Raw genomic sequence first — 24194 nt, 5'->3', positions numbered from 1 at the left:
AAATAAAACTGTAAGTAGAATCCAATTCATGCAAACAAGACCTGGACATATCACTCACATGTCTAAATAGCAAAAAATTTCAGACTCTTGATGTCACCATCCAAGGGTGTGAAAACAGCCTTGGTTTTATTTTGCATTTAGTCTTCAGAATTGTGCTTTCTCCCACAGACCTCTCTGAAGCAGTAACTAAGATGGTATGTTGGGATAATGGTCTCAATTGGCAGAGAGATATTTGGTTTCTTCCGCAACAGATACTGCTGATTTTGCAACCCAACAGGGTATTGAGAACCACCAAGGAATTACTGTAAACACAAAATTTAAACATTCACTCTTTATATTACACCAACAGTACCACAGCACCTGTCCAGCTCCTGTGTAAGAAAAACAAAACCCCATATCCTGCAGTCAGGCATTTAGATTGTTACGACTGCCTGGGAATCACTCTCTTTGACCCAAAGATTTGGGATGCCTAGGAAAGGAGATACAAGAGTGAGGACTCGCTTTTTCAGAATAAACACATCAAATTGCTTATAAAATAATTTRTCAGTGTGGAATGTACATACCACGTACAAATGTACACATTCCATAAGCATGGGAGATAAATATTTAGCACRAAATAATTTTAAGACTTAGCAGAGCTGTAACATCCAAGGAGAGACCRTATTTATCATAACATAGGTTTTCTAGTAACTCAAGAGCATGTAAACTCACTGAGAAAACAGGAAGGTCATGGGAAGGACACAGCATTTAACTAGATCTCAGAATCGCAGCAGAATTTTCATTAATGGTGCTGCCATTTTACATCATCACAATCAGTACGTTATAAAAAATTCTAAAAATATTTCAAATAAAGTTTAATACTGAAAACGCAAACAAGACAACGTTAATGCATGAGGTTTTAAAGTAATTTAAAAAAATCTCATTCTTTCTAGTCAGTATCAAAAGACTAAAATCCACACATAGAAAGAAACTGAAGGCAGCATTTGTGGAGTGATGTAAAGCGCTAGAATCCACCAGGTAAAAAGTAACAAAGGAAAGTCAAGTGCCCTCTTTACTTCAGAAGGCTAAAGCAATATTTTTGCAAGGACACTGAGTTCTACAGTCTCCCWGCTGATTCCTGCTGAAAGCTCAGAGCCTCAGGTGTTCAAAGACAGAATAACCTATACCTGCATATACCATTAAAGCATGGCAAGTTTTAASCTAAACAACACAAACACTAAATATAACCAAATTTGCATAATACTGTTATATTTAYTGCCCAAATAAAGAACCAGCATTGCTACTGCTATGGCACTCATWATGCTTGAGTTAGCTTTGTATTTTACTATGAACAGAATTAATGCTCCARTAAGTCAACAGATGCTTAAAAGTTAAATAACTTTAGCATAAAACACTCCCAAGGGAACAGATGTTGCAGTACTGAGAATAAAATTCAGTAGTTCACATACAGACAGAAATACAGTGGCTGTCACTGCAGAAAGTCACTTCCGAGCCTGCACTGCCTTTGCACCGGGTTCAGCACATTTGCACTCACATGACAACTGCTTCCTCACAATGCTGAGGCTGAAGCAGCTCTCAGTTTGTCTCCCTGTTAAATCAAAAGCTGAGCCATGATCCATGCTGAAAGGACCCTAGTACTGGCTGCTTTCTTGTTATGGAAATATCCACTCTGCCGGTGTTCCTACAACCCAAACCAAGCAGCAACCTGAGCAACATGCAGCAAAATTGCCTTGCCAATATTAAAACTAAAATCTAGATAATTTTCAGCAAAACTTAAATCACAAAGGCTAAAACAAACAGCATTCCTTGCAGTTGTTCTAACCCATTTAAGTAGCAATTCAAACACATTTCTCGCTATGAAACAAAACTGTTTATTTCAGAAATGGATTTACACAGTAGTGACACTGGTATATATTATTTATGGAAATTTTCCATGCACTTGCCATTTGAGTAACTCAAAGAATTGAATAAACAAATAAGCATTTTGAAGTAATTTATCATGAATTTAAGTACATGTTAGAAGTTAGGATATGGGCACAGGTGATCTATATTTAAGTGGTGCCGTTGATACTATCACAAGCCCTCAGGAGTTAACTTCTCTAACAGACAGCTCCATTTTGAAGAAAAAAGGAACGATAACATGAAATTCAAGTTTTACTAAACATGTTTAACAAGGAAGCAAAGCAACRTTATGTGGAGCTCCTGAACAAAGCACTGCTAACAACTCATGAACACTGAGCTCCATGCATCTCAGTTTAAATAATTTGCATTGGTGATACAAATAGTGTTAGTAAACTGACAAGTCTTTAAAGGGAACATTTTACATTTTTGCCCCATTTCCTCACAATAGAGACTTCAAGTAAACCTTTTTTTTCTCAGATATCTATGAGGTTTTTTGTTGGTTTGTTTTAATTATTATAAATAGCAAAACACACCGAGGAGGGAGGGTGATGTGGAAATAAAAAGTTGTGTTTCTGGGCTCGAGACAAGCCTCCACTTTTTGAAGAAATGAATCGGTCTGTGATCTCCAAAGAGAATCAGAGGCACCACTCCAGACTGTGCATTGTCCAGCAGAACTCACCATCCTCTAGACCAGGCAGAGTCCCCTGGCTTGGGAGAGGTGGCCAGAGCTGGAAGCCTTGACTGGTTGGATGACACCGCCCTGCGACTCTTTGCTCTTCTCCCAAACAATCTTAGCCCAAAATGCCTTGCAGAACAGTTTCAGGTTCAGTTCCCTTTCTGACACTCTACAGGACTCCCACTTCTCTCTCCTCCTGCATTTGCAGTTTTTATCAGTATTTATCAGAAACCAGGCTAGGCTTTCCTTCCCTCAGACAAAATCTTGTTTTTACATAACCATAAGCAGGCTTTCTGTGCCTAAGACTTGGTGTAATCTTGATCACAGAGATCAAGCAAGGGCTGTCCACTGTAACAAAACTGACCCATTCAAGACTACATTGCCTGGTGGCCAACCCCTGCTACACCATGTGCCTTAAAAGCATCATCTTTGGGTGCACAGATATTTCCCTAACTCTAAAGCATTTTGAAATGTAGCACACAACTCCAAATTCACACACTACTGCTCGTCAAAAAGCCTCCACAAACTCAAATTTCTACCTTTACATTGACCCCTCTGGCACTTCACCTCAGCTTGTTCCCCATTTCTTTGGGAGCATCTCCTGTCACACAGGGGGCACGTGAGCAAATTGCTCATTCTCTGACTGCACACACCAAACGAAACTGGGATTTTTTTTGTAACAGCTCTTGCTGTAGGTTAAGGACACCACTAGTGTAAATTTAGGTCACRCAGTATTCTTTTCATTGAATTTGTTCACTACCTTCTCCAGCTACTTAAAGGCCTTCTTTGCCTCGGTATAAAATTTTCTAACCTTCTCAACCGRCTGAATGATTTCTAGTTAATTTTAAGCTGATACGTGGCATGGCTCAAGGCTCTGTCCTAGCCTAAYTGTGGCTGAAACAAATGTAACACCTCCAAGTTATTTGTAGCAGTCGTCCCCATTCYTACAGAGACGACACAAATCTGTCAGCTTTATGAAACAGAAAAAAGMTTCTTCTTGGTTTGTGTTAGCAACATCTTTAAGCCAGATGAAAGGAACTGGGTGGGCTAAAGGAGAAAAGACTGTAAAGCAACCAATACTGAAAGTTGGTAAAGACCTGAAGTGAAGCCTTTTCCTCTACCTTACTGCGATCAAAGATCAAACAGCAGCATTTAAAAACATTGTGCTATCCGAGTAGCCTTTGGGCACCTCATATGTTATTTGCAGTTGTCCCAATAGACTGTCTGAAATAGAAGAATCTTCTYYGAAAAAAATTAAAGCTGCCTCRGATAAAAATGACTTTCTAGTGCTCCTACTGTCCTTGGCTTTGAATAAATGTCTTTGGTGTTGTGACAGATACAAGACCTATGTTATAGGTTTTGCTTTTCTTATCAGCTAAATCTGTAACGCATTTTCTTAAACCTCTATAAATAAATAAATCAGGACTACTTTTGTCCTTTTAAGGACTGTTTCCCTTCCTTTCTCTAGGGAATCCTCACTCTCTGCCATAGCATGTCAGGGTGGCAGCCGTTGGAGGCATCAGCCACACTGAARGAACAGAGTCCAGGCAGAATGAGGAGACCATTGGGACAAGCAGCTTTAGCTGAAATGTACCAATGAATGAAAGACACCTCTAGATAACTTACTTCGCTCACTTTGCTGTCATGGACACCCACTGCTTCCCCTTTTAATCCTCAGGGCCACCAAGCTTTATTTACATGTTCTCCTATTTATTTTTCTTTCACCATTTGATTGCATGATATATTCCTGACATTACTTGCACCCTGTTTTACTGCAATTTATTCAGCTAGCATACCCTGTCTCACAGCTTTCAGGTCTCCAGCAGGAAAACCATTTACCAAGCACCACAACTGAGGCCCCTGAGCTCACCTCCACACTGGCACTGCCCAGAGTGAATTAAGAGACTGCTGATCCMTTAACACTGACTAAAATGATGCTCTTCCAGCCACTGCTTCTTCTGTGGGTACAGCAAGGAGAGGTGCAGGAATTTGTGAGAAGAATCCAAGCAATTGCAATACCACAGTCTTTAAATATTAACACTAAAACTGAGCTCACTCCAGAGGCTTACAGAACACACATTTWCTTCCAAAGACTACTCTGGGATCAGGGAGCTCACTCAGAGGAAGGCCAAGCATCAAGCTCTTTTGCCAGGTATTGGCCTAGGAATGCATTTTGAAAATCTGAGAGATTTTTCATCTCTACTTTTTATTAGGTTGTCCTCTATAACTCGCTTCTAAGCTATTTATTTCAATATTTATTAGATAGCTTTCCCACCCCTTTTTTGTCATTTTGATAGGTTAACTTTTTTTAAAACTTCAGAAATTAGAGAGTTCTCACTCCTGAGATGAATTTAATTCCCCTCATCCTTAATACAGATTTTTCATTTGCTTAGATCATAAAACTCCTATTAAAAAACTAGGTTTCTGGAATAGGGTTGTAGCCCTTYTTAACTTGAATTTAGATAGTATTCTTTCACTTCACAGGAAACAAACATATTTTATTACAGTGATCTAACTTTCAATTGCTAGTTTGGTGGGCCTTTTTGTTGTTTGGTTGTTTTGATTGGTTTTTTTTTTAATAATTGGCAAGAACCAAAAAAATGAATACAGCAGAATGCTGCAAATTAGAAAACTCAGGTCYTCTGCAAGACCTAGTAGAAACTATGATTAAAATATTATTATCCATTTTAAAGATTAATTCAGTGTGTTCTTCTCTTCCACTACAGAAAGCTGGGTCACACTCAYCATAGACCTTAATAGACTTTTCAGCAGTTGTCAAAGCTGCTCCATCTGAAACATCATTTTTAGCCAGAGGCATCCAGCTATTCCTAGATGTTATTTAAATTCACATGACTGGAGGGCTTTCTGAGAGACTGTCTAAAGTAATTTGTTTTGTAACTGCCCTCCATTCCCAACATCTACCCTCACAATTTTTAACGCACGTACAAGAACACTGTGCTATTCCCAAGCATGTGCACATTTATAGTTAATTCTATTACTCTGAAGATTTTTAATGTCATACTATTAGCTCAGCTAGGGTGCTATTTCCAGAAACCTCTGAACCATTTTTAGTTCTAATGAAATCCAGATTATTAAGARCCATCCAACAAAAGGATTGTCTACTTTTTCTGGTTTAACATGACCATGCTATTCCATCACTTTATTTGGAAGGCAATATTTGTGCTAAATACACTGGGGGGAAAAACAAACAGAACAAGAGTAGGATTTTTCCTAGTAACTTACTTTTCATTTAAGCAAGTGTTACAGTGCTGAGATTTTTCTGTGGTTTTCTCTCACTGCCCAAGAGAGTTTTCAGTACAGATTCTTTTTCTTCAAATTAGATTTTTGGTCTGACTTTTCTTTCTAATTGGTTTTAAGTTCTTTTAGAGCCAGCTTCAGCAAGATCTTTGAGAGAGTAATCTTCASTCATGCTCAATTACTCACAAGCATAACATCCTCAAATATATAGTTACATATTGTTAAATATTTAATTTATTCCTCAGAATTTAAAGTTAAAAGCCAAGGATTTCTGGAAACACAGAGACTCTTGGACCATGAATCTAAGAGTCAATTGCTCATTTTCTTCTGTTAACSTTATTTTTGCTTCCACTCAAGATTTACTCGTTTCAAGATGGAATTAAAAAGTACMTTCTGCCCAAAGGGATCATGAGAAACAATTTTCAAGGGAAATTTCTAACAGCAGTGTGTGATCACTTTCAAATAAACAAGAACCAAAGCATATCAGATCACAAATTACAAACYAAAGGCTATGTTTCATTTTGGAGGYRACTATTAATACAACAGAACTCAGATTTTGTTTAGAATAACCAGAATAACATGCACTGTTAMACAAATACTAGAACCCACTCCTTTATGCTAATATGCCTCAGGTGAACAGTTCTGGATTACCTTTGTGACTTATTCTAATTGGATTAAAGGCAATTTACTATTTAATTCAAATCCAAACCCAACCTATTTTTGTGAAACACAATTTCTTCCAAGTCAAAACTTTCTGCACAGCCAAAGTCATAGAATAAAGTACCCATGACATTATTTTCCAAAATTAATTCCAATTATACATACTGAAGTAGTAATTGCTTCTGGTAAAACCTGTCTATCAGATTTTCACACTTCTAGTAAATCTAATAATTAATCAAAAGCTCAATAGCTTTTTAAACCAATAGATAGAGATTATATTGGTACATTGATGCATGTTCCAAAAATTAATTTATCTATCTAACCCATTAGACTAACATAGGAGAATTCTCAAAGTTAACTCAATTCTTCAAATGCAAATTCTTTTAATGACATAAACCAGCTTAGTATATAACTTCATTCATAAATTTCAATGTAAAAATTTTCTCATAAATATTGTGAAAGCACAACCTATTAAGGTTGCTCCTTTCTAAGTGGAAGTGACTTGAGACACTTATTTTTTATTGATAAAACAATAATGGAGAAATATGCTTTTTCGTGTATTTATGTTTTGTGCGGAATAATTTTTTAATGGTCACACCTTATTATGTAGTATTGAACAAACAAATAGCAGGGAAGRCATACATAACATCCATATGACAAATGCTCTATAGTTTTTCAAAGTGAATATGAGAATTAAATAGCATTAGATACATCCTCGGACTATCAAGTGTCCCTAGGTCTGTCACTTCTCCACAAATTTCTATTTTCACTACATAATAAATACCAGAACATGATTCTGTTGAAACTGTGTCATCTTCAAAGATACCACAAAACTCCGCTGAAACACATGGTTCTCAACATTTGTCTATATAAGCACTTGGGGGTGTACTAAAAACAGACTACAGTTTCTCAGTGAAGATTCCTCTTTTTCCTACACAGGTTTTTTTCATCACAGAAAAATCACAGATACTATTCTGCAGCCTTGCATAAAAACTTTGCTCAGTTCAGCAAAGACACCAGATCTTCTCTGACATCTGAATAGCAACATACATCCATTTTTCATGTCCTTGAGTGTATTTTCTTTCTCTTCACAAACAGAAATGCCACAAAAATGCAATAAATAACAAAGAGCAATATCTGGGTCMTTTGGTGGTTAATAACTCTCATTAAAGGCCCCAGAGAACACATATTCAGGAAGATGGGAAAGCCCCAAGTTGTTAAAGTTTCTTTTTTAGGTCACTCACCTTAGGTAACTCCCACTCTGATCGGGAACCATCAGCACTGTAGTAATATGGTCTACCTTGTTCATCTGCATGTTTTATCCACTGCAGAAAGAAATGTGATGATAGAAAATGAAATCAGAGTGACAGTCACAACAGTAAATCTCTGAGACCTGAGATTTAAGGTTAATTTTTAATTAAGTGCCATCCACTTCAGCAGTGCCTGATGCACAACCTCCATTAACTAACCAAGGTTAGATTGCAACAAGAGCAACAGTTTTGAGCATCCTGATTTTTTCTTCTGTAACTCCTCAGAAAAAAAGCCCTGCAACATCACACAAGAGACTGTGATAAGTAGATTTTTTTTAAGATGCCAGATCTCATTCTTCTCAACATTAGATTRTCAGTTTAGGGAGGCACAATCTTTCCATCAGATCTGGATCAGGACTTCACACATAAAATTACAAGAAGCTYAACCAGTAACTGCTAATGGTTTGAGAGATACATGCACTTGTTGAACAACYTTTTTAAAACATCAATGGAAACATGAGATGCAATTCCTAGACAAATCATGAAGAAGAGAATATAATTTCTGTAACCTCTACAAGAACCTCCCACAATCAAAAAGGTTAAACCTGTGACATCTGGGACTAGTCATGCAGAAAGAAAAGAGTTGTAATGAGCAAAAAACAACAAGATGATTGCAAAAAAGTACAGAAACATTCACAGCAAGGCTCTTGGCTCAAGCAGGTTTCACAAGATTGCCCTCCTATAGCGRTTTGTGGTAGGAAATGCTGTTTTTTATCAATCCTAGTGCAATTAAAAAAGAAAGCTGCATTGTTTTGCTAAAACATGGCAGTGTGCTTTACAGATGTTTGTCAGAAACAGATCTGAAAAAAAAGAGGATAAAATTCTGAAACTGGCATAAAATACAAATATTTTAAAACTTTTTGCAAATAAAACTTGCATACTTCAACTGGAGAACAGATGGTGGTACAATATGATAAACAAAGCACTGTTTCAGTGAACACTTTAGAAGTAAAGRAAACTCAAAATGCAACTTCAGTGAACAATTAGAAAAAGGGAGTGTTTTACAAATATAAACAAATCCTGTAATTGATCCTATGTAAGGGAAATTCTTAAGGCATGCCCAGAATCACAGTAAGTTGCCAGTAGCAATCAGATAATGAAAATAGGGCATAAATCTGCTGATATGGCTGTAGTTTAATTAAGAAGTCTRCATCTGAAAGCAGATGAAAATCTCTAATAAAGGAAATAATGAAAGTGAAAGAAATTATAAAGCAACATTATAGTCACTTTAAAAACATCTTAACTGGAAGGTCTACGTAGACAATAGCAGCTCTTAAAAGACAGTAAGAAAAACTTATTGGTATGAAGTTCATTCCTGAAGTACAACCAAGAGGATGAGGGAAGGCAGGAACTAAAAAAATTGTACATGGTATGTTCATTTAATATAATCTGATACACAACTGGAAATAAAACTTATTTAGAACAACAAAAAACATACATAAAGAAAAAGCCAGTTCACTTGCTAAAGCTTCATGCATATTTAAAAAAAACAACAAAGGAAATACTGCTGAGGAATGCTCTTCACTTTTGGAAATGTAGGTTTCATTTCTAGAAGTGAATTAGTGGAAAAGATTTAGAACACATGATGAGAAGAAGGAAAAAGTACCTTTTCATTAGTATAGTCATTGGTATACAAGGTTTGACCATGTTCATCCAACTCTTCTGACCAACCCTTTGGAGGAGAACCATACTGACTATCTGACTGGCTGTAACAAGAACTGTGGTCGTTTTCTTCTGATGAAAGATGCTACAAGTAGTCAGAAACATATAAGGCAGTTTTGAGAATGAAAGCGCTTTAAAATCTGAAAGATCAAAGATTATTTGACTAGAAAGAGAATAGTAATGAAACCAGGGAGTTCACATTTATTCAAATCTTATATGAGAGAATGAGATGCATTTTCACAGTACAGACAATCCAAAGTATTTTCAGAACAACTAGCTTAAACTGATACATTTTTTATTTCCACTATACCAAGTTTCAGCTACTCAAAYTTAAACCCATGGGGTTTTGCCCTTCTAAATTTTAATCCTACAAATTTACACTACTGAATGATGAAGAGACTTRGCTTTAGTAATCTCCATTGCCTTAAAAAAACCTGGGAGACCYGCTACCTTGGTTTTCTGGCAACATCCCAAATTTCATATCTAAATCCTTTTCCTTTTCTCAAATACATCTGTAAACATAATAATGACTAAGAACTTGAAACTCCAGTTACACCTTCTTAGGTCCCAGCATTTTACAGCATTTGTCCAATGCATCTTAAAACATGGATTTCCACCTTCCTCTTTTCAACTCTGATGCACATGACAAAGAGCACTCCAGAACCAAGGCTTTCCATCAGGCACAGCTAGCTGAGGTGAAAAATTGCTTTCTGAAGGTAGAAATGAATTATGACGTTAGGAACAAGTTTGATGGTAATGCAGAGAGAAGATTTTACACACTCATAAAACAATTTCTGCTCCCCCATAAACCTTAATCAATCCYCTTGCTAATACATTGTAGTCTTACTCTTAGCATCCATTCCATGCATCAAAAAAAAAAAAAATTCTGCTTTTATCTCCCACAACATCTCTATGTTGTGGTCTCCTGAGGAATTTTAGGCAGATTTCCTTTCATGTGTCTTGGATCCTTAGCTAGCAGGAGGCATAACATTTAAGACACGCTGCTAACTCAGAAACTACAGGAGTAAAATACTAGGCTTCAATAATAGTGACATATGAGTTTTGAGAAAAATTCTAAGGCAGGAAAGAGACACAATTTCAATTCTAAATAGGAAAAAAAACTCTCCTAACAAAGTTCAGTCTTACAAAAAATATTCAATTATCAGAAACTTTTAAAAGTCAATAGGTTTGGAGACTACAYGTTTAGTGACATATCCAAATGATTTCTATTTAGGTGTTTGGTGCTTTTTTTCTGAGCACCTTACCACTTGTGTGACACAAACTCCCTCCACAGACCTGAACCAGCAAAACAAAGCACAACATAATGCACAGGAAWTTTTTAGGCCATTAATTAATGAAGWTAAAAAAAAGGTAAATGTCCTCTGCATCTTACAGAACATGAGCATGTAAACCATGGATTAATCAATGCTACCTCTCTTGCATATGGGGCAATGTGAAATTCTCACATGCCAATTTCTAACCGCAGTGGGTGGGAAGTCTTCAGTCCCATTTTTACACTTYCAGAATTAAGACTGAAGAGCTGCCAAGAGTGCTACCGCCTCATTTTAACCACTTTTTCACAAGATAACTATACTATGTGCACGTATTGAAGCTTAGATTATTTTAATKGTTAAATATTAATTCTGTTGACATATGGCCAACCAATGTAGAAGACTTTGGACATTTTTATTATTACTATCTACAGAGATTATGACCTAATAATATAATACATTGGCATTTGCCTCTTYTAAGCAACTCCTGATACTGAAGAAAACACCCTACATAGGCAAAATTAAACAGAGGAACTAAAAATGAAAATTCTCCTAGGAAAACCACTGTTGTTCAGTAAGAATTACTGTTAATGTGTCTCTCTGCATGGCATCCATATAACAATAGTTTAGATGCTTTGAAGGCTTAACGCACATCTCATACCTTGGCAGACCTAAACTTCACCAAAATTKGAGTTGTTGCAAATTTTACCAAGCCAAGGCATTCCTTGTCCCTCAGCTATCACTAACAACTGCTAAAGCTGCATCAACAGGGTTTAGAGAACACTGGCCAAACAGCATTCAACAGCTTTCAACTTCACTTTCAACACTTTCTAAGCATTAACAGCCTATAAGCATTTTTCATATTGTCTGTGCTTTATCTTAAGCCTCATCCCCAGTTACACTATACCACACTTAAATAAAGCCATCTTAAGCAGACAGCTGCCCAACCTGAAAGTTCTAAGGACTTTGCTGTGACATTAAAAGGAATTACAGAAAAGGWCCCCCACATGATCACTTCTGTTGCCATTCTTGGCTTTTTCCCATTTACATAGAAAATTMCTGGGGGCAGAGACCAGTTCATCACAATGCATTTAACAGAAACAGCTATTTGTCTCCCTTCTATCACTTAACCAGTTTAGCTTTTAAAGTTACTTGTGAAAGTGAAAATAATCAGGAATAATATTAATTAAGGAAGCTACCATCCTGTTATTACTGATTGTTTAGTTTGAAACAAAAAAAAGGAATGCAATCACATGCTGTTCACAGGATTTAAATCTCATTTTGAAATTAAATTAAATCCTGTTGTTTTTCTACATCTGTTGGGGTAATTTGTGGATGTCTRCTTCACTTTATGATCTCCTATCTAGGTACGGGGGGTTTGCCTTCTCTGATATTGTGACATCTCATTCCTTTTACAGTTCAACTTAATTAAATCACCTCATTGGACAAATTTCTCCTAGTTACTGTTAAGCACTCCTTTCTCAAATACATTCACAAGTCACTTCCTCTAATTAATTTTATCTGTAATTCCAAAATATTATACATTTTTTTCAGTCCCTGTGATAGGATTTCACTGCTTCCCCATATCCCACCCATGTAACATGTAACATCMATTTAACTGTCATGACTGTTTTCTKTGTGCCAYGTTTGTGACCAGCTACTTTGGCAAGTAAGGTACAATTCTGTCCCTTTTTAATTGTCCAATCAAATTCAACTTCCTAATCACAAAGTTCAAAGACCAACTGTATGTCATGTTTCATATATGACTCAGATATTAGAAGATGTGATCATTCAGTTCTCGTTTTTACCTTGCCACTTTGCTACCTAATTTTACAACATAAGCCTCTCTGGGGACAAATCAGTAGAAACTAGTGTTTAATCCTTCTGCATTTATTTTTTTATTACTAAAAAAGCATAACTCAGACTGGCCTGAAAGCCAACTCATAATTAAGAAACGTTAGCTCTATGTTTTCCTAATCACACAAAATTTGGGATGCCCTACATTTTACTGTAACTTATGCCTGGATCCCAACTTTTAGTCTATATTGGTTTAAGTACGCAGGGGCTAAAACCAAAAAGGAACATGAACAATGGAGTGTGAAGTACATTCCCAAATGCAAAACAGACAAGGAAAGGGGAGGAAGGGGGGCAAGGGAAAAGACAGCTTCAAAATCAACACAACTGCTGGTGAGTGGATTGACATGACCTTGCAATACGTATCTCCCTAGAGTCGCATTTTGATAACCCAGTCAAGAMACAAATTAAGGAGCTTCTGCTACTGGAAATACAGACTTAGTTAAAAATCAAAACATGTGTCATCCATTGGTCTCACAAAGACYGAAAACTTGATAGACATAACTGTCTGATGGACAGCTTGTGTGACACCTGAGGTATCACGGATAAACATAAGAACTGACTGAAAGAAGTTACGGGCAATTTAAAAAATARATAAAAAATGAAGCATTCTGAAGATGCAACCATGTGGTGAAGTCATGGTACAGACATATGAGTAAGAGTCAGAGAGATCACTTGCAGATGGGGAGGAAGAAAGAATTCTTGCAAGTCCTTCCGTGAAAAGAAGGAAGAACTGCAACGAGAAAACCAGTTGCACTTACTACAAGAATTACTACTCAAAAAAGCAATTGTCTTATCCACACCAAAACCAGTTTTACTCAGTAAAAGGATAGTCAGTGATAAAATTAATAGACCATCACCAGAGATACCAAAGAACAAGCACAAACATTTCATCTGTTTGCCTGCTGCAAGAAAATTTGGCTATTTAAATGCTTGTGGATGTCATGGCTGCCATGAAGGCCATTGCCAAAGGAAATGAAAGGTTTCTTTTTCCCTTTYKCTCCTGTTCCTGATACTACCGTTCCGTGACAGGCTTCCAGCAATCAAAAATTTTTGAGCAGTCCCCAATTCAATATTAAAACTAAACACTGGGTTTATAGTTTACACATACAGGATATATAGAGAGGCTATATATAGTTGGCATGGGAGAAAATCCACCAAAATTATATATATTTGAAAAGGGTGTATAGAAGTGAAATACGTAGAATATTTCTTGATAAATATTTGCTTTTTCTTTCCATCAGGAAACTGGTTAACCTCAGAACAGTTTGGACACAAGAGCACTATTTTAAGCATATTTAAATAATRATATCCATCTTCCAACTATTTCTTTGCTTTATCTGAACCACTGCAGTTCAGATAARCACACCCCAAATGAGGTTTTGCCTAGCAACTGGCTGCACAGAATAAATTGRCACCTCAAATATTAGTCCAAATCATCTCTTAGCATAAATAACTTCACTGTAAGGTTTAACTCTCTCAAGCAACGTCAGAAGCAAAACTTCACCAAAAGGCTTTGCAAAAGCAAAACTTTTRCATAATTTAAAGAAAAATCCATTGATACATCTGAAGAATATATTTATGGCCTGAATATAATTTAGTCAAAAGTAGAAATACCTGCTATGGGACTCTTTTCAAGTTACTACTCTTGCACACAGTTCATGTACACATTCTTGTACACAACAGCAACTCAAGAGTGAAACTGTTGACTACTTCATACCAAGAAACATAACCAAGAAGACAAAGAAAGACACTCCTTGACACCTTGAAACTCAGAGAAATTCCACAGCAAAAGACCATTCATATGCATCACAATCTCATTGCTTTTGATCTSAGAAGGAACTACCTCATGATCTGCATGGCTCTGGGAATCCCCTTTATTAATGCTTGCATCTCGGGCCCACCGCGGAGGTTTCCAGGTTCGTTCCTGTGATCCTCTGTTGTAGTAATAACAGCGTCCTGTCGTATCTTTATGGGTTTCCCATTCCCCATTTATTTGGACTGGAGCACTTGTAGGTAGTGGTGGAAGTGCAGACTGAGATATTTTCAGTTCTTGTAAATTAGCATAAACTGGTGAATCAGGCCTCCCTTGGCTTGGTGGAGTAGTTGGCTATTGAGAGAAGAAATGCACTGTTAACGAGCAAACGAATTTTTGAATGCTCCTTTACAAATCACAATACAGTAGTAAAACAAACCAACAAACTCCCTTTTTTGTTTTTAAGTACAGAAGCACAAAGGACAGCCACAAGATGCTGGGGTGTAAGAACATTAGATTCTTAACTGTAAGGTAGATATCACAAGCTATATTTATGTAATACTGAACCAATTTTTCAGCATTTCTCCAGATGGCAGCTGATAATTATGTYTTACAGAAGATTTGAAATACACTGGAATCGTCACCAAAAAATTATCTGCTTGTCATGCCTTGTTGAAAAACTTCAGCTTTACAGTTCAAGTATTGCTCAGAAACTGTAAGTAATGTGATCTTGTTCAAGACAATACATAGCATTTCTGCGATGCCACTTGTTAGGCAAARATTGTTCCCCAGCCTTTCCACCTCACTGCTAATACTGAGCTGGTGAATGTAAAGCAGCACTTTTTTATTCTCAGCAAGTTCTAAACAGGCAGCTCAGTCAGAAAGACAAGCACAGTGCTGTGGCTAAGAAACCCTGAAAAACACCTGGATGGTTTACCTGTATGCCTTTTCAAACATACTTATTTAAAAATATTTTAGGCAACATCACCAAGTGCTTCAATTACCACTCTCTTTTTGTAGRGATTCAGTGGATATTCTTATCCACCTGATTTTATTCACATACATGCAAACAAGTAGAGCAACAAATACCTACAAGAAAACAAAACACTAATGACAATCACTCATTAATAGTTTGGTAACACAACAGCCAGCAGAAATTATGGTTAAAAGACCACAGAACTTACTGAAACCACGAATACRTCCAAATGAGCCACCACAGTGTTTAGGAGAGAAATAAAGCTTCAGATGTTCCGTTTTTAAAGTCTAATACAAACACTCATGCAGAATGTAAGAGCATGTGCTTTCACAAGAGCTGTGATTATGAGATTGTGAAAGAGCTAGTTATTAAACAAAATTAAAGAGTTTCCTAGTAATGCACTGCCATTTCTATATTTTGGGGCACAATATTTAGGCACTCTAAGGAAGGAACTGTACAATTTATACCATCCCCTCAGTTTTAACTGAGCAGCTTTGCTGTAGGCAAGTCCTTGTACCTCCTGTTGCCATTGCATCGCATAAAAGATCTTTTATAATGTACTTTTAAACATTAAAATCATAAGATGCTAATCTAGGCCACATCTAATCATAAATTATCATGGTTTGCTCAGGCACGACAGCATATCATACCACACAATCAGATATAAACTGATTGCACCATAAGTAGAACCAAATATGGGCAATATCCACAACCAAAGGGTGAAGCAGCTAGAGAGGAAATTAATGAGATTATAACGGGCATGGACTTGTTTTGCGTGCCTTTAAAAGAGAAAACACAGCTTACTAGATATAGCAAGCACAGTACATCTAAGGCAAACCACAAGTGGCAAAAAAAAAAAAAATTGCAGCACTGGCAAAATCAGAAAGCCAAAACCAAGTAGTATCCTTCTATACCTGATCCAAACAAAAAATCTATTACAAAACTACAAAACTTGATGAACATCAAAAGGCTGCTTTTCTATCCAAGTCACACAGGCCTCTTTTTTTTTTCTTTTTTTTTTGAGGGGGGAGTGGGTAGAATAAGCTGCCTTTGGTACAGTTTGTCTTGAGAGCACTAAGAGCAGAAACAACACTATTATGAATGAAGCACCACCACCCTAATTTCTTCAGGGATGAACCTCAATTCCCTCAGATGTTGGGGCAGTAATCTTTACACCTCCTTGTCCAAGAGCACAGATTCTGCCTTGGTTTTTTAAGAGTCTGCAGAGCTGTATTTCCCACGTAAATCAGCCCACTCTTAAACCACAGAGTTTCTCACTAAAATGACACCATGCACCTGCACCACAGAACACACAAACCTTCAGCTCCTTCCTCTGTTTCAAGGAAGCGGCAAAAGTGGCATCACCAAGCGCTCTGGCTGCTGCCACAGCAGGCTGGTGGCTTGCACAACCCTCACCTCCTCCTAAAATTCCTCTTCCACACAAGACAATAAGAATGCTTTGTTGTCTGGCCCACTTTTAATGTTTTTTTTTTTTGTTTGTTTTAATTCAGACAGTGAAGTGCCATCAATAAAAGAACAGTCCTGTGTATTAATGTGTTTTCCAAATAGAAAGCCTGTGACACAGAATGCCTGGTATAGTTTTTGGAACATTTTCTCAAGCAACACAGAGGAATATGGCTCACAGGCTTCACACTGAGGTTTTCAACTATTTCAGCATTACAACCAGTGCAGCTCCAGATGRAACTGCAGGACACAGATGTGCTCAGCCAATACTGGGAGCTCACAACCAAAGTTATGTGCTGCCACATAACTCAGGCAGCACATTAGCTATGTTTAAAACACTAACGTAATATGAAAGTGTAATGAGGGCTTTTCTTCTGAATGCTTAGTGCTTTCCAAACTCAATACACCAATTTCTGATTTTCAAGGAAAAGACAGAACTTATCTCCTAAGGAACAAACAAGAAAACTAGCTGTCCTGCCAAGCCAACCCTCCAGCTACTATCAYTCCCTTTTTCTTTTCTGACAGATTTTTCAGGGAGAACTGCAAGGTTTTTGAAAAGCATCTGGAAGTTACTGCTTTCAGTGAAGCATTAAGAAAATGCAAAGCCATCAATCTGAACACAACACGCAGCTTAGCTCACAAGTACGTCTTTGAGGGATATGACTTTCTTATCAGGAACTATTTTAAACAACCTTGTAGCACACAAGCGTACTTCCTCATACCCCAAACCATGCAATGAGGTTTGTTGTTATGTCTATGATTTCATGCTCAGTTTAACAGCACCCAACCTTAACAAGGCTAATTGTGTCAAGAATTTCTTATTTATTGATAAGAAAAACAGCTTTTAGAAAGGTCAATGTTTTCTGAAATTAACTTTAGTGTACTTTAATCTATGTCAGTGTTGCAGGACTCAGTCCCCCTTGCCCACACCGGTCCAGCTGGGAAGGGGAGTCCCGCACAGGCAGTTCACAGTGGATGTCCCCATGGAATTCCCAGGCACTGCACCACCTCCCCCTTTCCTTTCAGATGATCATTTTGTGAGTTCACAACTGAGTCCTCCAAAAAAACTTGTATAGTTTCAAGCCAAAAAGCAGATTAATTTAACTTTCATTTATCAAAACCATTACTCACTGACAATRTGAACAGACAAAGCATTACCTAGATCAAAATAGTTTCTGATTACTTCCACGGGTGTATGCCCAAAACCAGACATACACAGTTAAGGGAGATTTAAATATATGCTAAACATTAAACAGGACTTCCAGCTAGAACTTCCCTCCCCGAGGCCTTTTYTTGAACTATCAAACTCTGAATGCTCATAAACATGGAATTAAATCTTCTTGAAGACACTCCTTGTCTTTTCGCTATCAGAATCGCAAGAACACGGCCTTCAACGTGCCCATGCATGCACACACAAAACGCCTTATACTCCACACACTTCAGCATTCACGTGCTATTTGATACAGATTTCAGACTTTTTCATGTTGCTTTTTCCTGCTAAGAACAGTGAAGGACTCTTGCTAGAAAAGTGATGCARGAAAATTAGAAAGCAGAAATACTTCTATGATGCTACAACATGAATGAAAATTGTACCACCCATTAAGCACTCCAGCAACTTCCAGAGCATAAAGACCTCCCCCAGAGCTCAGCMATGCTCTGTAAAATACTACAGAAATCTGCCACATTTAACCTCAGAAAATTCTGCTAACACTGAATCCTTGCTGATTGATAAGGAAGAGAGTTTCGTGCAGGCAGGACAAAGTTTCCAGGATCAACACACAGCATTCTTCAAAAAGAGACTGCACACACAGCATTTTCAGAGGAGTTTTTATACTGGCACAGTAGGAAGCAGATACGGGCCTTTAAAAAAAAAACAACCTGTTAATCATTCATGAATGAACAGTCACCATTTTCAACAAAGGCCACAGATATGCTATCAGGCCTCTGGAAACCTGAACTCAGTGCAATGGAAAGCAAATGTATACATTTTGGTAATGAAAAGTACCTTGTGAAGAAGCACAGTATRCAAGCAATAAACAGCCAGAAAACAAAGTTTGCTTGTAATGGATAATTACATTTTTCCTTTTACAGAATTAAAATTCAAGACAAAAATTTCTAGAACGTAACTGCTTAAAGAATGACTGCAATGCTTGCCTGCAAAACACGACCAGCTACACATCAAATTGCTTTCGCTGTCATGCCTMTGTTCACAGCTTCTCTTAATGTTATGAATCAGAATGTAAAAGCTTTCATTTCAGTAGCAGTGTTCATATTGCTGTAAATAGCTGCTAAAAATGAAGAATCCTTAAAAAAAAAAAGTAAAGGCAAATCTTAACAGTCTTTATGAAGTTACAAGCAACAGATTGTCCATACTCATGTCAAAAAAAAAAGCATTATATTGAAGGAAAGTAAGGGAATACTGTCTCTGCAGCAGCAAGCTGAAGAAAGGACAACAGGCAAATCCCACAGCATTGTGAGACTGGAAATGAAGCATTCCAGTTCCCTCAACAACTGAGCTTCTTGCCAAGGAATTGCTGCTGTCCTTTCAGGAAGGTCTGGGACTTCAATACCAGCTTTATTCAACAGGAATGATACAAAAGAAATCTCAAAAACTCTACAGTTTCATTTTCACAAAGTGACAGTTTCAGCTGGAATAATTAGCTCATCTTTTCCTTCCTGTTTCTGCTTTTGGTTAATGTTTTTAGAAGCATGTTCTGGACTCTATTTTCTTTCTAACAGATACAGACATATTTACAATTTATACCCAAAAACCCACAGGGGAGATTTTTCAGTGGGTTCTCTTCTACCTCTGAGGTGAATATAACAAGCTAATTTAGTAAGACAAATTTGAAACAGGAACTGAAACCATTTTTATGCTTTAACCTTCTMCAACCTAGACTGGATAATCCACACCGTAAGCCTAAGAAACACACAAAACAATAAGGGTAAATATTATGAGCCTGGTAATGGCTGATTATAAATTTCAGACAAGCTATAGTAATGCAAGTATTATTTAACTGCATTGAAGTTCTTGTGTTCAGTTGATTTGCTGTTATAAAGTGGTAAGAGAAAAAATATGACATGGCAAAAAAATACAGAATTAAAATTATCCCATACAAATCATCTAAATATATCTGCCTAATAAAGACCATTCAGCAGTTAAATGCTCACAGTATCCCATTTAAAAATTGAGCACATAGATTCYGAGTGATTTTTTAATGGCTGGTCAGAAAGTTTCCACTAGACTGGAAACAGTTAAATTCATGATTCACCTTTGCTAATTTTATCTTTCAGGAAATTTTGTATTTTATTTACACTGAACTACAGGCTGAGATATTACTTCCTTCTATTAGTGGAGATAGTTGCATATAATTAATTCTATTTTATAYGTATCTATTAACATTTTGTTTTATGAAACCAGATTATGAAACAGAGTCTTAGTACATAGGACATCAGGGTATGCCAGAATGTGCTTGTGTTATTTCAGCCACTTAAATTCTCTTCTGTTTTAGCTCTCTCATAATGAAAAAAAAAAWTCCTAGAGTTAACAAAAATACAAATCTTTATCTAGTGCTACTATAAGGCTCTACCAATATATAGATGCATAGCAAAAAGCCCCTCAAACTAAATACATTCCCTTCCCTTTATAACCCAAAAGAAGTGACTTTTTTTCATACTCRTCAAGATAATAATTTATTTAATTGTATTCCAACATCCGACAGCACAGAAAGCCAAAGGTGGCTGCTTCTGCCACATTCACAAGCACTTGGGAACAGAAATGGAAACTGGCTGCAGCAGCAGGACACAGCCTGTGACAGTAGAGAACACTTGGCTGGGGCTTGGAGTACCAGAGACCACTCCCAGATCAYCCATCACAAATGACTGATTAAAAAAAAATGATGGAAAACCTTTTTCTCCCTGCATGCTCTGCAGATCTCCCATTCATATTTCTGCAGTTGCTCACCACATGAGCAAACTACTACATATGCACGTAGGAAGTTTATAGCAATAAAAGAAAGTATACTGAAGGATTGCAACAGTGATGTCAAATATTTTAAAAAACGGAAATAAGATCTTACAATGAGATCCTTTGTAAAACATGCACAAAGATGACAGTGTTTACCGTACTTGTACTTTGCCACTTGCACAATCTAGCTTCTCCTTCCATAAAAAAGCTTTTGTCCAGGGATATAGACAAAGCTGCTTTTCCTATAGCAGAAAATTTCAATACCATATGAAACACTTTACGTCATACATGCTTACACAGCAAGCTGACCACAGCTAGGAAAGAGTAGCCAAATTTGACAATGTTAGAAAGTCAGACAGTAAATTTCCTTCACTCCTTTTTCTCCCTGTTCACTTCACCAGAACAAATGSTGATACTTTCAACACACATTATATAGTTGTCTGTAACCTAATTCAGAAATCTAGTCCGCATCTTGAACAATCTGGATATGCCATGCAGAAGGAGATTCACACATTTATTTTTCTCCGCTTTTATGGAAGTTACTTTCAAGCTGTTTCTGCATTTTAGCTCAACTGCTGTCAATTCTTGAGCTCTGAGTCTGCAGTGTATGGCTGAACGCAGATTGGTGAACAATAAAGCTGCTGGGAATCCTTTATAATGTCTCTCAATGATATATTCTATAAAAACTAGGACAGTATACTAAGAAAACACAAGAAAAGCCCAGCTAGGTTTCTCCACTGGAAAATTACCCTGTAATGGGCCAACAGGTACTGCTTTTCAGATGGGAAGTAWCACAAGACCACAACAAGCTGTTCAGTTGTTTAAGAACTGTTATAGCAGAATAATCTCTYAAAGTTTCAGAAGCAGCAGAGAGCCCTCACCTATCAAATAATTTACTGTTTTAACTGGTTTAATGTATAGCTGCACATCTCATTTGCCTCAGAGAGGTGAAAGTAYTCTTAAAGACGGATTATTAAGATCTTCATGGAACACTTCTATGTTGTCTCCCAATTACAGAAACATAGCACATCTACAGAATCAGCTCCTATGAAATATTATTGTGGGAATAGTGTAGAATGGTGTTATTTGAACTCATAATAGCCTAAAGGTCATGGAAAAGTTTCCATTATAGTCACTTCAAACTGAATAGCAATTTTTTGTACACTTCACATTTTCAAAAGTACAGATCCCATAGCCTTTAAGTGTACTTCTGAGGGTCCAATGTTTACACAAAGCAGTGCAAAGCCAGGAACCCATGAAAATGCAGATGGGAAAGCAAACACCACCTCTGATAAAATTCCCAAGTTACGGAAGCTGTAGTACTGAGCAAGCTCAAAAACCTAAGATAGCTTGAGAACCACTTGAACAAACAGAATGAAGTCTAATTAGTACCACACAAATTACCAAAACACCATCATTCAGTAGAGCAGCAATTGTAATATTCTACTACTAGAAAGAGAAGGAAAAATCCAGAACAATTAAGATTTTTTAAAATCTGCATGTGTATTACAATGGTTTACTTACACAATAGATAGTCGGGGAATTTTTTTTAAATAAAGAAAATAACAATTTGCAAAAGACAGTTCTAAAACCGAGCAGTCATSAAAGCTGTGTTCTGTTAGAAAGGGTATTTAATTCCAAACACTTGACAAGAAAATGCAGAACTCCCACACAGTTTACAGCTGCTGTCCTTTTACTCTGCTGCAAAAGCAGATTTCACTTGGGTAAAACTCTGCTTTGCTAAATGTTGCTCGTGGCAGCAGATTCTGCAAGCATTGTTATACTATTRTTTCTTTGTTAGGTGTTAGAATAATTTCAAAATAATCCTCTTGAGTTTATGAACTGCAAACACTTGGAAGTTTTTAATAACATATGGAGCTGCAGAACATCACCAGGATTCAAACAATACAAACAATGCTAATGTACAAGCACACTTACTGGGTTACTGGAAATATCTTATGGGATTAATGAAGGTGGCAAACCCCAGTGAAGAACACAATTAACTGGCCTAGGAAGCAAGGTATCAAATCAGATACTGGAATGGTGTGTGTTGGTTTGCCTAACTAGTATCACCAGTAAYATACTAAGTTGTGTGACTGACTGATAGACTCCAGCCACTCTACACCCTGCTACCCTCCACCATCTGCCTCTCCAGGCATTCCCTCAATTTATTACCATTCACACACTACTACACCTCTCCTGTGCCCCAAAACTCCAGAGGGCAATTTCCTTGATTACRCTGTCCCTCTTGGGAATAAGCTTCAGAAACAGCCAATGCAGCTGTGGCTATTCACCTTAACCTCGATAAACATTGTATTTAAAATCTTGGGAAGAAGTTTCAACACTGCTTAATTTATAAAAAGAAACACCTGAAAAACTATGTTCTAGGGATCTTGACTGGATAAATAGTTTCAAAATACATTATTTGAAGAACCACATTTWACATACYGTCACACTAAGTCTATACCTTTACRCAAATTATACACCMGAAGTCTAGAAAAATTATGATAAAATCTGTTCACCAAATATATTCATACTCCAATATAAAACAAACTTGGAGTCAGGAAATAAGAATCTCAGGGTGTTCTTAAGTCTGTACACACAAAGGCAAATTTTTCAAGAGCTATCCTTTTCAACACATCAGAATGCTTACTATTAAAAAAAAAAAAAACCAACTTTTTTTTTTCTTTTGGAAAAAACTGGTTTGCTCACCTTAGCAGAAAGGGAAGCCAAGAGAAAAGTAACTTGCCATTTTAAATAAGTTAGTTACCCTAACTACCCATTCACACAAGCAAAGAATTTTCTTGGTGCAGAAAGGCAGAAGCCACGCTGATACTTCTGCTTAGACCAGAAGTTCAGCAAATGCTTTTGCTAATTCAGTTCATGTCACCAGATTAATAAAGCTGAGTTCAATGGATTCAGCCAACAACTCAAAGTTTAGAAAAAAAGAAAAACCACAAATTTATTCATTTCAGAAAATAAAAGATTAATGATACATTTTTAAGACCTAGCTATGCTGGCCTATTGGCAACAAAGGAGCAACCCCATCTCCCTTGCCCTCTGCATCCCCAATGCTGTTGTGACCCGGCAGCAAAGGAATGGTAATAACCAGGAYGGCAATAAACTAACCCCCTCGAGATTTTAAAAACAAAACAAACAAAAACCACACAAACAAAAAGCCTTCCCACGTTTAGACTCCTTAGGTGTTTGCAGGTCACTGCAAGGTCAGCCAGAGACACCTCTGAAGTGTTTGACAGATTAAGGTGACTGGAGAGCAGGACCTTCTCTTTCAGAACCTCTCTTAGTTCTTAAGGATGTTTAGTTGCCTAATTAAATTCCAAAGGTGGCTGAGAGAAGGAATTATCTTCAAGTACCTAAAACAGAATCAGTTACAAAAACAATAATAAGGAAAGAACAGTCTGCTTCTCCCAGGGACAG

General features: G+C 37.1%; 1 protein-coding gene across 7 annotated transcripts in view; it reads right to left on the bottom strand.

Moving 5' to 3' along the window:
• The window catches only part of ARHGAP12 (Rho GTPase activating protein 12), a 74665-nt gene that overhangs the window by 26304 nt on the left and 24167 nt on the right, over nt 1–24194 (bottom strand). For 4 of the 7 annotated variants that reach the window (XM_057376535.1, XM_057376538.1, XM_057376531.1 and 1 more), the window contains 3 exons: nt 14440–14703; nt 9413–9553; nt 7741–7821 (listed from right to left, as the gene is read on the bottom strand). The exons of 1 other annotated variant lie outside the window; for it this stretch is intronic. In XM_057376535.1, coding sequence (XP_057232518.1) covers nt 7741–7821; nt 9413–9553; nt 14440–14703 — 486 coding nt within the window. The remainder of the gene's footprint in view (nt 1–7740; nt 7822–9412; nt 9554–14439; nt 14704–24194) is intronic. 2 more of the 7 variants (XM_057376533.1, XM_057376534.1) reach the window with 2 other exon arrangements.

This window comes from Malurus melanocephalus, unplaced genomic scaffold (assembly GCF_030028575.1).
Source record: "Malurus melanocephalus ecotype Western Australia unplaced genomic scaffold, MMel_1.1 scaffold_280, whole genome shotgun sequence".
NCBI classification, from domain to species: Eukaryota; Metazoa; Chordata; class Aves; order Passeriformes; family Maluridae; genus Malurus; species Malurus melanocephalus.
This window is presented reverse-complemented; position numbering and strand designations above follow the sequence as displayed.